This window comes from Peromyscus eremicus, chromosome 5 (genome assembly GCF_949786415.1).
Source record: "Peromyscus eremicus chromosome 5, PerEre_H2_v1, whole genome shotgun sequence".
NCBI lineage: Eukaryota > Metazoa > Chordata > Mammalia > Rodentia > Cricetidae > Peromyscus > Peromyscus eremicus.
The window spans coordinates 119,035,204-119,051,401 of record NC_081420.1 but is presented as its reverse complement, the minus strand read 5'-3'; the positions used below and the strand labels follow the sequence as shown (position 1 = coordinate 119,051,401).

At 42.6% G+C, this 16,198-nt stretch overlaps 1 protein-coding gene across 2 annotated transcripts; it reads left to right on the top strand.

The window, feature by feature from the left end:
* The first annotated feature begins 3,930 nt into the window (after positions 1-3,930).
* Positions 3,931-16,121, top strand: Lsm6 (LSM6 homolog, U6 small nuclear RNA and mRNA degradation associated). 2 transcript variants are annotated; one of them, XM_059264289.1, is made up of 5 exons: positions 3,932-4,046; positions 5,156-5,246; positions 9,728-9,832; positions 13,331-13,444; positions 15,843-16,121. In XM_059264289.1, exons 3-5 carry the CDS (start codon positions 9,739-9,741, stop codon positions 15,875-15,877), a joined length of 243 nt encoding a protein of 80 aa, XP_059120272.1. In that variant the 5' UTR covers positions 3,932-4,046; positions 5,156-5,246; positions 9,728-9,738; the 3' UTR covers positions 15,878-16,121. The 2 variants fall into 2 exon arrangements, with proteins under 2 accessions (XP_059120273.1, XP_059120272.1); XM_059264290.1 differs by lacking the exon at positions 5,156-5,246 and having other exon boundaries at positions 3,931-4,046.
* The last annotated feature ends 77 nt before the right edge of the window (positions 16,122-16,198 follow it).

Here is a 16,198-nt window from a genome sequence, read left to right as displayed (position 1 = left end):
TGGGCATGTGGGGTATGTTTGGAATCCCAGTTCCAGGGAGGCAGAGACCAGTGGATCCACAGGGCTCATTGGTTAGCCAGATTAGCGGAATAAGCAAGCCCTAGGTCACAGGTCAAAACAGAGGTCTCAAGAAATGACACATACACAGACATTTAAAAGAAAAAAGAATTGGCACAAAGAATTGTTGTGGAATATTTTTTAAAGTGTGTTGTATTTTTTCCTACTGCTTTTGTTAACAATTCAAAGATGTGCTCGATTAAATAAAAGTAACCTGGGAGCAGGAGGCTGAGTCAGCAAGTAGCTGGAAGACGGTGGTGAGGAGGAACCACATGTAGCAAGGGTTCTTTAAGTGGAGGCTGAGAGAAGGATGCTGGGTTTTTTGGAAGATGTCAGCAAAGAGAGATTAGCTTCTTGCTATTCAGCCTCTCTGAGCGAGCAGAATTCCACCTCAACCTTTGAATCATGAGTTATTTAGAGGGATAGAGATCTAGATAAAGTTTTCCTTAGTAGCTTTGCAAGACTTGGTGTCTGAGGGTAACAGAATTCCCTCAGGCTGCGGCCCTTGCAGGCCTAATCACTGCTGGTAGTAGCAGAGTTAGAATCTCTGATTGGGACAGCCACTGCTTAAAGGACAGCCACTGTAAATAATAAAAACAGCTAGCAACAAAGAACTGTAGAAGTAGACAACTAGTAGGGACATGGTAAGAGTCTACCTTAGCATTTGATATCGGCATTCATCTATGTGGGGAATAAGGGCTTTAGAAAGTTGAGAAGACAAAGTCACAGACCAAGAGAAAACATTTGCAAAAGCCATGTTGCCAAAGGGCTATTCTCTTGCATCTAAAAAGAATGCCTCCAACTCAGCAACAAAAAGAATGACTTGATTCAAAACTGCACTAAAGACCTGAACAGATACACAGCCAAAGAAGATGGAAACCAAGCATAGGAGAACATGCTCCATGTCACGTCATTAGAAAATTGTAAATCAGGGTGACAATGAGATTCTACAATGTGTTTTTCAGAGAGGCCCAAATCTGAAATACTGGAGACTTGAAGTGCCCGTAAGGATGAGGAGCACAGAAGCTTCCATTCACTGCTGAGGCCATGGGAAAGAGAGAGACACTCTGGACAGCACAGCAGTCCACGAAAAACCAAACACACTCTCACTGTACACCCATTTAACATCTCATTGTACACTCAGGAACAGTTCTTGATGTTTGCCCAAATGGCTTAAAACTTGATTCCAGTGGCTGGAGAGATGCCCAGGGATTCAGAGAGCTTGCCGCTCTTTCCGAAGACCAAAGTTCTGTCTCCAGCCCTCTAGTCACCTACAACTCCAGCTTGAGGGGCTTCAGTGCCCTCTTTTGGCACAGACACCCACATGCAGGCACATATACAGACACATAAATAAACAGTAAAATAAGGTCAAGGGCTGGAGTATTCCAGCAGTTGAAAGCACTTGTTGCTCTTGCAGAGACTGGACTCAGTTGCTGTCACCCATATGGTAGCTCACAACCATCAGTAACTCCAGTTGCAGGGGATCTGATACCCTCTTCTGGCATTCACAAGCACCTGGCATACCACATCTGGCACACAGGTGATGCATATACATATATGCAGGGAAAGCAGTCATACACAAAGTAAAGTAAATAAATCTTGAAAAATAGATAGCTAAAACAAGTTAAAAATTCAAAACTTAATTCTACATAACACCTATATAAGGACACAATTACTTTTATTGGAAATTGCCATAGCTTGGAGACAACTAGGCTGACCTTTAGCAAGTGAATGAACAAGCCAACTGTGCTACATTCATATGGAATATTACTCAGCACCCAAAAGACATGATTTATACAAGCATGGAGGAATCTAAGCCAATCTGAAAAGGCTGTGTACAGTAAATCAAGTCTATGACACTCTATAAAGGGGAAAATGACCACAAAAGGAAAAAATAATGAGTGACTGACAAGGCTGAAAGGAAGGAAGAGATAACTGGATGAAGCACAGGATGTTTAGGGCTGCGGAACTCTTCTCTGCAATGTTATAATCGTGGACACGAGTCATTGTGCATGTGTCCAGACCTATACAGTGTATATCAGGGGTGCGTCCAATGTCAGCGATGGCCTTTGCATGACAATGTCAGCTTATTACTGTGACATCTGACCTAAGTAAACCGGACTAAGCTTGCCCAATTATTTTCATGATTTTAAAGTCTCCCTAATAAATTAAAGTTATGTGCCTTTTGAACTGGAATCTGGAAAAGGTTTGCACATGTCTTCCTTGTAAATATAGTAAAAGAAGCCAGAAAGTGCAGCATGGACTGTGGAAAGCTGCTGGTGTTTTGGTAAAGGCCAGTGCTAAGCTACTGAGAGGCTTCCTGGAATAACCACATATTTGTAAGTTTGTTGGCCCAACCATTCGTTGCCTTGGGACATCATAGAGCTGTGCCCTTGAAGACAGCGGCAGCTACTCTGCAGATGAGCCAGACCCCCCAAACTCCCCACTTTCTGCTCTCCAGCCAGGCTCAATGACAAAGAGAAAGCAGCTATGAGTGTATCTGTCTCTACCTACCTATATCAGTCTACAGATGTGATATACATACATTTAAAACTATCAGTGAGGAATGTAGTAAAATTTCTTTTTTTGAGACGAGGTTTCAAATAGCCCAGCCGGTCTCAAACACATTTTGTAGCTGAAGATGAGCTTGAATTTCTGATCCTCCTGCAGCCACACTTGGGGATGCACCACTGTGCCCACCACTGTGGTGCCAGAGATGTTAATGCACACTAGGCATGCTATCAACTGAGCTAAATCCTCAGCTTCAAGTTTGATTTATAAAGCAGTTTATTTTAGGGACAGGGCATAGCATGTTTCTTCTTTGCAGACTATTTGATTTAAATGTGACTTTATTTGTATTCTTAATTTTTTATTTTATATTTCAAGAGCCTAACATGCTGTCTTATCAGTGTTTGTAATTGATGGTCTTGACATCATCTGGGGGTTTTACAGAGGGACAGAAGGACAAGGCTGCTCTTTATCTCACCTAGTTGTTCTCTGTCCACGACACCAGTCACAGGTCTATCTATTTCTTTCACCCTTTGCTAAGAGGCACTTAGAAAAGGAGAAACCATTTTCTGTCTCAGGAAACAATTCTGCATCTTAGACCCCGTAACACTTAACAGGGTCATGTAGCTGTTGTTTGAAGGTATTATAACTGTGTTGGAGGTTAAACATCAGAAACAGAATTAAAATATAAACTCTAAATACAATGTAAAATGGAAATTAAAATATAAATATAAACCATAAATGAGAACATAAGTGTAGGAAAAAAGGAATCAAGTCCACTGTAATCTTTTCCTTCTATAAATAGAAAGCATACACTAAGAATCATGCAATATCCCAAACCAAGTTCTCATACAGCACTTAAATGGTATCTGCATGCAATTTCCAATTAAACTAATTTGTAATGTCTTCTTACAATTGGCGCCGTTATAATTCAGTTGCTTTAAATGATTTGTATTTTTTGTATCAACATTGCTATGGAAACAACTTCTAACAGTAACTTAAGCTTCCTGCATTTAATTAACATTCCGAAGTCGGTTTTCGGGGCTTGAGGCTTTTAACTTTTATTTGCTTTAAATTATTTAAGGCTATTTCTGGGTACTTAACAGCCTATTATTTTAACCGTAAGTTTCTGTTTCCTATGATTTTAAGGTATTCTATACTGTAAAGAAATCTCAAAAGATCACTTCTAGTTTTTTGGTTGGTTGTTTTGCTTTTGTATTCGATTTCCTGGCAAAAGAGAGGACATCAGAACACCGGATCTCTACGTCAAACCCTGGGCGCCGAATTGGCCACCGAACAAACCAGTTCTTGGAAATGAGCATTCTGGCACGGTCTGACCTTTTTGATACCCGCGGGCTGCCGTAGGCAAGGAGGACGCTGATTGGGTGAGGCGGGAGAGCGCGCTGCCGGGGGCGGTTTCGGTTTTCGCCGCGCGCGTCCGCGGAGGCCCGGCCTGGGAGAGCTCCGGATCCGGCTGCGAGGTGAGCCGGCGGCCCGGGAGGGGCGGGCGGGGGCGGGTGGGCGCTCCGGGCGGGGTCGGTCGGCCTAGGCCGCGGAGGGAGGGCCGGGGCCGGGCAGGGGAGCGGCTGGAGCCCGGGCCGGGCCGGCGGCCGGGAGAAGGCCGCCCGGGCCACGCGGCCTCGCGCTCCCGCCGCGTCCTGTGCGCGCGCCCGGCGCCGGCTGTGGTCAGCGCCCGGGTCAGGAGGCGCGGGACCCCGGCGACCTCCTCCACGGTCCCCGATCCGTGCGCTGGAAAACCCTGAACACGGACGAGCGGAGGAAGTGATCCTCGCGGAACGCTTCCGTCTACCAACTCCTTTTCTCTCATGTGTGCCTGTTTCCACTCCAGCTAAGACCGCTTTTAGAACCAATTATCAGTAATAGTTTTCTATTTACATTAAAAAGGTGTAGCAAGGTGTAGTTTTTAAATCCATTTGTTTTGCCGTGTTTTTTCATTTTCGCATCCCGTGTGACCCTGTGATGCGTCCGCCGCTCTTAACTCTTATTTCTCACTATTTCCTTGGACAAGTTCTCAGAAGGGAAGTTATTAGGTTAGATAGTTCTTGCGCATTGTGAAATTGGTTCTTTTTTAAGTGTTAGTAGTTTACCTCGTTCATGTGTGCCACTGGCCCCCACTGTGTTTCTAACAGCAAATCACAGCCTCTCTTTGGAATCATTCCTGTTGAGCTTGTTTAAAGTTGCACGGTGTGGCTCACTCTGGATCCTCCAACCGCTGCACTTCTGGGATTACTTCAGACATTGCTATTTTTTTATTGTAGTGCCTGCCCTTCTGCCTTCATGGTTTTCCTGCAGAATCTTCAGAGGGTGTGTGTGTGTGTGTGTGTGTGTGTGTGTGTGTGTGTGTGTGTGTGTGTGTGTGTTACTGCACAGGGTGTGTGTGTGTGTGTGTGTGTGTGTGTGTGTGTGTGTTACTGCACAGGGTGTGTGTGTGTGTGTTACTGCACAGGGTGTGTGTGTGTGTGTGTGTGTGTGTGCAGGGTGTGTGTGTGTGTTACTGCACAGGTTAACCAAATGCTGAAACAGGAAGAGAGAGTCAGTAACCATTTAGCATACCTCCCTTATTTTGCAGATGAGCCTGGGGCCATGAGAGGTGATAGTTACAAGCTGCACAGCTGATTAAGTAGCAGAGGAGATTAGAACTCAGGTTTCCGGCCTCCCAAGTGAGTACCCTTCACTACTGCTCATCAGGCCTTCTCTCGCTGAAGGGTGGCCTAGTAGGTAATAGAATTAAAAAAAGAAAAAAAAATTTTTTTAAATCTTCTGACTTGTTTTCTCCTTTTAGAATGAAGGACTGGAAAATAGAAAAGCTACCTTTTTTGTGTGTCCAGCACTAGAAATTTATTATTTAAAATGTCAACCCCTTCAAGATTTTGATGATTGTTTTCAGGTTCTCCATGTTGAGACTAAATACTCCTGATAAGTAATACAGTTGTCCCTCAGTATCTTCAAGAGGCTGGGTGCAGAGCTCCCAGATCCAAAAAAATGCATGATGTTCACGTTCTGTATGTGTGATTGCACATAACCTATGCAGCCTTCCCATGCTCTGCACATCATCTCTGGATTACTCACTGTGTAATGTGATGTAAATGGTTGCAGTAGAGTATTGTTTAGGGAGTAATGACAAGGGAAAGTCCTTTAGCTCTCTAACAGGCAAAACCATTGTTGTTGTAATTGCAACTGCATTTACTAGGTGTGAGCCAAGGTTGGTTGGATCCACACGTAAGGAGAGGTAATAGTTTATGTACTCATCATCTGGTTCTCATTTAAGTCTTGATGATCCTAAAATACCTTGTTTAAACCAGAAAACATGGTATGAAGAGGAGGGAAGAAGGTGTGGTGGTTAGGACTTCTTGGCAAACATTTCTGTCAGTTGACATGTTGGACTACGTAGTCCTTTGTTGTAAAAGACAATCCTCGCTGGGCGTTGGTGGCGCACGCCTTTAATCCCAGCGCTCGGGAGGAAGAGCCAGGCGGATCTGTGTGAGTTCCAATCCAGCCTGGACTACAGTGTGAGTTCCAGGAAAGGCGCAAAGCTACACAGAGAAACCTTGTCTCGAAAAACCAAAAAAAAAAAAAAAAAAAAAGACAATCCTCTACACCTGTGGGTCGAGACCCCTTTGGGGAGTTGAAAGACCCTTTTACAGAGGTCACATGTCAGATATTTACATTATGATTCATAACACTATCAAAATAACAATTGTGAAGTAGCACAATTGTTGGGGGTCACCACAACATGAGGTGTTAAAGGGTTACAATGTGAGGAAGGTGGAGAACCAGTGCTCCACACTGTAGACTGTTGAGGGATATCCTTGGCCTCTCTTCACTCGATTCTAGTTACCAATTTCCTGTCATGACAATACAGAAGGTCTGTAGACATTTCCAAATGTTCCTGGTGGGTGGGGCACAAAAATCACCTCTAGTTGAGGACAGCTTGCTTTTAGGAATTAACCTAGGTAACTTGATATCAGAGCACTTATGGCCAAGCCTGGCAACCTGAGTTCGATTCCCGGAACCCACTTAGTGTAAAGAGAACAGACTTCCAAAAGTTGTCCTCTGGCATCCATATGCATACTGGGTAGATGCTTATCGCGCCTGCCCCCACTAAATAAAACGGATGAATAAAACACAATAAAGAAACAGAAACTAAAGGACAGTGTCTTTTGACTGAGTAAGCTTCAGAAATCTGCATTTGAACAGGCGTCTTTGCAGACTTGGACCCTCGCCTTCTAAGCACCAAATGCTCCTGTTTTCCCTTCTTTATTAATGGTCATTAATAAAGGTCTTAGAGATTAGCAGCTGTTGATGTGCATACATGTGCTGTAGTAGCTGGACCTGTGGTGTGTAGATTGGCGAGGAAGGGACAGGGAGAGACAGGGCTTTTGGTTGACACTGGCTTTGGCTGTCTCTTCCATAGACTTGGTCAGTTTGTTTAGGTACCAAGGCTACGGGAGAAATAAGATGTTTTCCTGTTCCTTTAAAGTTTCAAATCTCTGTCGGAGACTGAATCTGACAAGCCTAGCGTGTCATTGGGTGAATAAAATTTGACACACATACCATGCCTCCTCCCCACTTCATCACCCCATTGCTAACTTTGAAAAAAGTCACTGGAGAGCAGATACTGTCATACTAGACCTCTTGGTGGCTTCCGACCAGAAATAGAGAGCTGTGACTTAACATCTGTATGAAAGTAGGTCACTTAAAACAAGCCTGCATAGGAATCAGTGAGAGTGAGTGTGTGTGATTTTGAAGGGAGAAGTTTTACCAAGGTGACCCTGGCAGAATGAAGTCCTTTTATTGTGTTTATGGTTCAAGAGTCTTATCTCTTGCTTCAGAAATTGTCAGAACTATTCCTTCTGCCTTATCCAATTTAGAAGATGAAAACTTAAAATTACTTGAGCCAAGTGATGGGAAAAATTGTGGTGTCAAGACCAATTTACTTGTACAAAATGGATTTATGGGCAAGTCATTAAGTAACAGGGAGTACCAAGGAAGCCTAATGAAGAGTAATGCAAAGGGTCTGGCTTCCTGGGTGATGAATAAGACGAGTTTGAGGCAACCATACTTGTTTCCAAACACTTGAAAAGCACCCTTTTCAAGCCATCTAGTAGGATGTACTCTAGACAACAAATGAGGGGCTTGCTTTTAGCTCATCCTTTCATGTGGCTTGAAGTCTTTAGAGAAAAAGACCTGTCTTTTTAGAAAGTGTAGATAGTGAGACGTGTGGGAGAAAACAAGCAAAGAAACCATAGGAGTCTGAATTAATGCTGTGTGCTCTGCCACCTGAAGTAGGAAGCAGGACCCAAGCAGATTCCTGCTTAGGGTTTTCCTGTGCCCTTTTCCTGACCACAGTATCCTCCAACTAGCCAGTTCCTAAGAGTCTAGGGTCATGGCGACAGACAGATTCTCTGGTTCTGGTCCAGATGATCCCGGCTGGGGAAGCTGACCCAGAGCTCACGCTTCTGTTACCCAAGAATGAATGTGATGCTGCACTCTGACAGCCGGCCCCCTTTTGCATGTGTCGATTTTACTTTGAAACACAGAATACCCAGTGTCTTTGCTAAGCTTCTCTTTGCAGCTGGTGGACTTTTCTGTCAAACTTGGCTCATGTGTTCGAAAATCCTCCTTTGATGTACCGTGTCTGGGCTCAGTCTTCTCTTGGTAGACCTCTGTATATAATTCTACCCGAATGCATATAGCCTTTATGAACATTGCCACTTGTGTGTGAGTTAGTTTATCTCCCTGGAGAGTAAACTCCAAGGACCCAAGGCCTTATGTTACCTGTTACAGCACTCACCTGCATCTGAGGCTTAGTAGGTACTCAGTGCAGTGTGGATTGCCCTGAGAAGATGCTGATGGTGATTGAACTAAAGATGAGGCTCAACAGGTGTTATTTTTGGCCATCTTAGAAGGCTATTTTTGCCTTCTAAAAAAAAGTACAGGAAGTTAACATTTTAAAACAGTGAATACTGTCAAGCCTAGGTTTGTATTTTCTTCTCTCACTAGCTTTTTCATCCTAAAATGTACATTTACATTTACATTAGCACCGGTGAAATTAATAATCCCTGCATTTGCCATGAACTAGGTCTTCAAAAATGTGTGTGCGCGGTAGACTTTGATGTGTTCACAAAGCTCTCCACAGGGTCTCAGGATCTCAGTGAACCTGGAGCAGCAAACCCTTGGGGTCCTCCTGTCTCTGCCCCCTAGTGCCGGAGTTCAGGTGTGTCTCAGTGCACCTAGCCTTTTCCTGGTGCTGTGGATCCAAGCTCAGGTCCTGTGTTTAAACAGCAAGCACTTACTACAGAGCCAGCTTTCCAGCCCTGCTAGGTTTGGGTTTTGGTTTTTAGTGCAAATAGATGTTTTCCTTATTTCAGATTGTACATGAGGGAACTGGCCTCTGTGGAGGAAGTAATCCCAGGACTCAAGAGATGAGTTAATGGTGTCCCTACTAGAAGTTGTTAGCTATAAAACAGCATATGGGCAAGACAGAAGCGTATGACTTGTAGATAAATGGCAAGATTTGTTTGTTTTTACTAAACTCATGAAGAGTACATGAAAAGTAGTATTTACTTTGCCATTTTTCTCTTTAAACTCAAAACAACATAAATAAAATTGTTGTGTGACCAATGTCTTGGATAAATAGCAGTTGTAATTTTAGATATTTGTTAAGACTGGAGCTAAGGAAATGAGCTGACAGCTTAGTGGAAAAGTTATTTAATCTTTCTATTCGGTTTTCATCAGTAAAATGGGAATATTACGCCTTCTCCTAGGGCTCTCACAGAGATTGCATGTTGTATTTATAGATGTTAATAGAATTGTCAGCGTAGAGCAAGTCTTTATTAACTGGGCTGAGGTGGTAGGCTGTAAGGGTGTCCTGTGTGTGACACAGCAGAACAAGAGATTAGGAATAGCTGCTCTGTAAACAGCTCTAAGGCTGTGCCATGGGCTGCTGTGGGGCTGTGTGAAGTGACGTGGGAAACCCACATCAGCCGTCATGTGCAGCAGTACATCATACGAAGTCTTTTGATGGTCCATCTCCTATAAGTATGTTAAGGGCCCAAGAGTTTTGTTTTGTTTGTTTATTTATTTGGTGAATAATTAACTTTAGTCTATACATTTATTGCTCTTTCCTATTTCTGATCAGGATTGTTAAACATGAGTCTACGGAAGCAAACCCCTAGTGACTTCTTAAAGCAAATCATCGGACGACCAGTTGTGGTGAAACTAAATTCTGGAGTGGATTATCGAGGTAGGATTTTCATGTTTGATCCTAACTATTGTAACTAAAGGAAGAAACTGTGACTTCTTATTTTATTAACCTCTTAAGTGTACCAATAGACCAGAATGTTGCTCACTGACAGTTTTTCTATCTTCTACTTCTGAGGTGGTTCCTTTTAAATTGAAAAGCCTGCCAGCAATGTGTGCTTCTGACTTACAGTGTTTGTGTTAAATTCGTCTCCTATCTGTTCTGAGATCACTTCTGCCTGAGTTCCCTGATACTAGCTCAGGAATCAGAGCCAGCTCTGCTGTGAAGAGCTGGGGACCAAAGAACACCTAGGCTCAGAAGCTTTGTGTTTTCGGAAGTTCAAGATTGGCAAGCTCTTATTTAGACAGAGTCATTTTACAGCGTGGCCATCCAGTCAGATAATGCATATCCAAAGAGAATACTTCTTAAGGAGCTCTGCGTACTGGCTGTGGTGGTGCGTGCTTGTGATCCCAGCTCTGGGGAAGAGACAGGAGAATTGAGAGTTTGAGGATAGCTTCGGCTACATCCAATTTTGAGGCAAGCCTGGGCTATATAAGACCCTATCTCAAAACAAAAAGACAAAAACTCAAAAAGGTAGTGAAGACTACTGGAAGCAAGGCAGAGGCCAGTAAAGGTGAAGGTAGTGGTCTGTGGAGTTGGGGCTGGAGCTCAGTAACAGCTTGAGTTTGTCTTTTCCCGGGATTCTGTAAGGTGTTTCCTATCTATCTCCACGTTTACGTGTAACCTAGCATGTGTTAATCACTTTAATACATTGTCACTTTGTTTTCCATAAACTGGGATTTTTGTGGTTCCCTCACCGAGGAGGTGAGGAGCCAGGACGTACACAAGCTTGACTGGAAAGCTTTGTTAAGAAATCACTGGAGAGGCTGGAGAGATAGCTCAGCAGGTAAGAGCACTGGCTGCTCTTGCAGAGGACCCAGATTCAGTTCCCAGCAGCCACAGGGCAGCTCACTACCATCAGAAACTCCAGTTCCACGGGATCCAGTTCCTTTTCAAGCACCAGACAACGCACAGGCAGGCAAACCCACACACATACTACAAGTAAATATTTAGTAGTGCACTGGAATCTCAGCACTAGGACTCAGGAGTTCAAGCGGGAGGATTCCATCCCCACTGTAGCAGAAACAAAGGGGAGGGACTAGAGAAATGGTTCTACAGCTAAGTGCACAGTGTTCTTGCGGAGGACCTGAGTTCAATTCCCAGTGGCCACACTGGGCAGCTCCCAGCCTCCTGTATGTAATTCCAGCTCCAGGGGATCCAGCACTTCTGGCCTCCAAGGACATCTACACTCATGTGCATGTACCTGCACACATACACATCGTTAAAAATAAGATGAAATCTTTCTAAATAAAGAGGAAAATCTTTGTTTTATTCTCAGTTTCTTGACTTTCATAGCATATTGCCAATATTTTTGATTGTATGCCTGCGTTTTGAGTCAGGCTCTTGCTGTAATACCTGGCTACCTTTGGCAAGTTCTCTTTCTGCCTTGGTTTCCTCCCATCCCCAGTGTTAGAAGTATGGTGTGTGTGCCGCCTTGCCTAGTTTTCAGCCATAAACTTTGGATAAGCCCAAAGAAGAGAAATAGACTTGGAATTTCCATGTATTGGACAGCCAGAAAGATGGACATGTGTGCGGTACTTTCTCAGCATCCACTTTCTGGAGAGGTTAGCTATCTTAGTCTTTTGTTTGTTTGTTTTTTCTTTAGGGGAAGTGCTTCTGTTTTAAAAAAGTAATACATATTCTAGTTTGTTGTTTAGACCTTCTGGGCAAGTAATGGGAAGCAATATTTCACTGTATTCCCCTGTGTGAAGATAATCCCCAGCCACAGAGCAGTGTGATCACCTCTACAGTCTGGTTTGTTGCCTTACTACAATAACCAATAATGTCCTAACAGGAAAGGAAAGGGCCTGGCTGTGTGCGAGCGCACCTTTAGTCCCAGCACTTGGAGGCAGAGGAGGCGGATCCCTGTGAGTTGGTCTCCACAGTGAAAGCCTGAGGACAGAAAGGACAGGCAGGAAAGGGGAGAAGAACCAGTGTCCCATGACAGGTCTCCAGCTTGTTATTTCTCTTCTCACTGGTGGAGAAGAGGAGGAGCTGCGACTTTAACACCCTGTGCGAGTTTTTGTTCTGTGTTAACTTTTGCAGTATGGGCGATTGAATCCAGGCTTACACATGCTGGGCAAATGCTCTGAAGCTGAGCAAAGCCTCCTTTTTTATCTTTTAACTTTTTTATGAGATTAGATACTTTTACTAACACAAGTAATAGTGGCATTATGTTTTGAATTACTGTTCTGGCTAATTCCATATCATATCCTTGAATTTCTTACTAGTCTGTGAATGGACTTTAAATGTAACACAGTAGAGAAGAAGCAAACTGCAGAACTGTGTCTTGAGCTTCCTTTGGCTAAGAAGCAATAGTTCTTGATAGTTGACAGTCCAGTCTGATTCTTTGAAAGTTTACCGCTTCTCATAGAATTCTGCTCCGTTAATGTCTTGTGCTCTGATTACACACACACACGGTTTTGAAAAGAAAACCTCTATTTAGAGGATAATGGGGGCAGAAGCAGAGAGCGAGGAGCATATTAATGAAGTTAAGATTTTAAATGGGACTATTGACTTGGTTAATTGAATTGAATCTGTAGTATGTTTTTATTCTTACAAATATCACTTTAGATTAGAGGCTGAGAATTAGAAGTTTACTGGTTTCATCTTTTGAAAAGCGTCATTTGGTCAGATTTTAGAAATTTATACTGTCTTAACACAATAAATGACTCACCCGAGCTGTTTCCCTTGAAAAATCTCTGGAAGGGTTATAGCGTTTTTCTCTATTAGTTTGGATTTTAAAAATAGTCTTAACTCTGACAAAACAGAATGCAATGTGTTATAATGCAATATGTTGCTCTCTGTTCTCAAGCTGCTCTTCGCTGGAGTCACAGCTTTGAGATGTTCTTTCAGGAGCACCTGCTGTCTATTATCTTAACAGATTGTGGAGACTTCCTCTTAACCCGGAGCACATTCATCTGCTGCAGTAGATGTTGTGCAAGAGAGAAATCAATCTGCCAGATCCGTATTTCACCTAGTGGCTGAAGTAACAAATGTCACTGGGTGGAGGCTCATTTGTCCATGCATAGTTGCTATGTCTGTCCCTAGCTCCCAAAGAAGGGCATTTTGGTTGGAATATTCTAATGCTTATACTTTTGTGAAGGCTTTCAAAGTTGCTGTGGTGATCACACATACCAAGAGGGGAGTGACAGTTGGCTGCCTGTCTTGGAGTTGTGGATGCAATGACTCCTCTCATGCTATGCCCGGCCAGCCTTCATTCAGATTGGCACAGAGTAAAGGCTCCTTTTGTATTTAAGTCTATTGAGTTTTGTTTACAGTGTGAATTTTTATATTATGTGTTTGAAGGCTAATGAATAAAGTGATTGTCGGTTCTCAGATATACACTGTAATTTTCAGTTCTTTCTTACTTTTCTCCAGGGGTCCTGGCCTGCCTGGATGGCTACATGAATATAGCATTGGAACAGACGGAAGAGTATGTAAATGGACAGCTGAAGAATAAGTACGGGGACGCGTTCATCCGAGGAAACAATGGTACCAGCTTCCCCTGCAGCACAGTGTGCAGAATAAGCCTTTCCTCCTATAATAGAGCACAGCAGAGTTTCTAGATGATGTTAAAGTTTCCTTTTACTTTTGTTTGTTTGTTGTGCTTGTATTTTAGATCAGTGTAAACAGTACAGTTCTGTTTGTGTATGGAAAGATAATTTTCTATGGATTGGAAATAGAAATTCTCTTTCTCACTCTATTGATGAAGAACTGAGGAATATTCCTTTACTGACCAGGACCCTGTTATCTTTTGTTTTTAGTTTTTTGTTTTTTTGAGACAGGGTTTCTCTGTGTATCCCTCTCTGTCCTAGAACTTGCTCTGTAGAACAAGCAGGCCTCAAACTCACAGAGATCCACCTGCCTATGCTTCCCGAGTGCTGGATTTAAAGGTGTGCACCACCACCACCTGGCAACCCCGTTATCTTAAATTGATCGTATTCTCCCAGTGCCATCTGTAGAGTAGAAGCTATTTCTATGCCACCTTCACACCACTCACCACTCAGCTTGTCCTTTTTCTAGTTAAGTTCAGGTGCCATTGTTGGGGCTTTGTGCCTTTGAGTCTAGCAGAAGTGACAGAGTAGAGACCATGGCTCTGAAGCTCTGCAGCTGTCAGCAGCTGCATGCTACCTGCTTACTGTAGCTATATTAAGTCATCTCATTTAGAAATACAAATTGTCAATAAAATCATAGTCGAGTATGTGAGAGCTAGGGAAGGCATCAAATTGACTAGGAATTAACCCTCAGCCCACTTTTAGGTCCCATCCCCGGGTGGAGCTCTGTTTTTTTGTTTTGTTTTGTTTGTTGTTGATTTCTTTACTTCTGAGTATGAGAATCTTTTAACGACTTTGTTGTTAGGGATTAAACGTCCTGACTTTTTTTTACTGTAAACTATTATCAAGTAAAGAAGGCAACATGTCTAAACGTAAAGTTGGTCCCCAGTATTTAGACTTCTAAATAAGATAGATGTAGTCCAGGTAACAGTACAGATTTGACCATTTCCTATAGCACTCATGGGATGTTAACATGCAAGAAATACAAGAGAACATAAGAACTTATTTACTTTCATAGGGCTCCCAGGAGTATACCTAAAATAATTAAGGAAAATAAAATATATAAAATGTACAATGATTTGAGCATAAGCAATATTAAAGTGTGTCTGCCACTCCAAAAAAAAAAAAAAAAAAAAAAAGCCTGACTTTTGTATACATGTCTTGCCTTCATTTCTGTAGAATTTCTTCTACTTTCACAGTATTCTTACTTGACTTCCTCCCTTTGCTTGGAAATGCTATGGTCTTGTCTCACCTCAAGATAGCTGACAGCGGGTGCTGCTCCTACGTGGACATCCTTCGATCTTGTCTAGTTTCCCCAACAGTGGCTTTTCTCATAGTCTGGTGCCTTCTACACTTTCCATGTTATACTCAGTGACAGTGGTCAGTGTTCCACGGCTTGTACTTGGCTGTTAAAGAGAATCTGAGTTCATTTGGTTAGTCTATCCTGGGCTCTTTGACTGAGACAGCTACTGTTCACTTTGAACAAGCTTGTGAGTCCCTGAGGATGTGTGGGGGTAGGAGAAGGGTACACCTGAGGTAATAGCTTGACCCGTCCAGTTGCCTCCTTTATCCTTTAGCCTGTCTCCATGGTCTGTATGCTCAGTAAGTTGGCCGTGGTGTGACCAGCTAAGTTAAACATTGGATGGCACCAAAGGATGATACTGACAGCAATCTCAGAATAAGGACTTTGCTACGTTAAAAGTATTGTCTCATTTTTTTTCCCTCTGGAAATTATAAAAGTAAACAGAAACTATCGTTTATACTGGGGAGATAGATGAAAATATTTGTTCTTTTCTTCTATGTGTTTATCTGCATGCATGTAAGCACATCACATGTGTGCCTGGTACTTGAGGCCAGATGAGGTCACTGGACTCCCTGGAACTCAAGTTCCAGGTGGCTGTGAACCACTTTATAGGTACTGGGGACCCAGCATTGGAGCTCTGTAAAGTCTGCAAGTGCTCTTCAATGATGAGCCATCTCTCCAGACACATGTTCTAGTCATTCTAATCTGAGATCTAGCCTAGAAGATTTAGCTGATTTACTTTTCTTGAAGCTTAATTGTGATACAGTTAATTACAAAACATTCTTAAATTCTAGGCACATTCACTTTTAATTCCTGGTCATAATTTTATAAAGTCAGTAACATGCACAGATAAGACTAGTTGTAATCCTGTGAGATAGCAAAGCCAGGTTTAGACTCAAAACTCATAACAATCTTCCATTGCTTGCTATAGAAGTCCTGCAAAGTGTACAGAGGTGTAGACCAGGCCCTACTTACCTTTAAAACTGCTCCACTGACATGGGAGTCATTGGTAATTCCCTTTTTGTCTTTCCAGTGCTGTATATAAGTACCCAGAAGAGAAGGATGTGAAGACACCAGGAAGCAGCTCTCCTCAGAGTTGGATAGAATTTGTTATGAAGTGTTTTGTTTTGTTTTTTGTCTTTTATGATCTTCGTTCGTGTGTTTTCATAGTGGTTGGTGTGTTTTGTTTTGTTTTTTTAATTGACATTGAAATAAGATAGAGGTGTTACATTACAAATTGAATCTTAAACTTTTCACGTTTATGTTTACTTCTATCTGTACAGAATGCTAAAATTAAAAACAAAAAACCCAATTTATTTCTTCTGGATTATTTTACCCCAGGTTCCAGCAGTGTCATTTCATTGAATGGTTACTTACTCATCTGACCGA

What these genes read in the sequence shown, in the direction of transcription:
- Lsm6 (XM_059264290.1), top strand. Translation starts at nt 9,739, where the DNA reads ATGAGTCTACGGAAGCAAACCCCTAGTGACTTCTTAAAGCAAATCATC. An exon ending in TTCTGGAGTGGATTATCGAG is followed by an intron (nt 9,833 to 13,330) that starts GTAGGATTTTCA and finishes ACTTTTCTCCAG; the next exon opens with GGGTCCTGGCCTGCCTGGAT. An exon ending in GTTCATCCGAGGAAACAATG is followed by an intron (nt 13,445 to 15,842) that starts GTACCAGCTTCC and finishes TTGTCTTTCCAG; the next exon opens with TGCTGTATATAAGTACCCAG.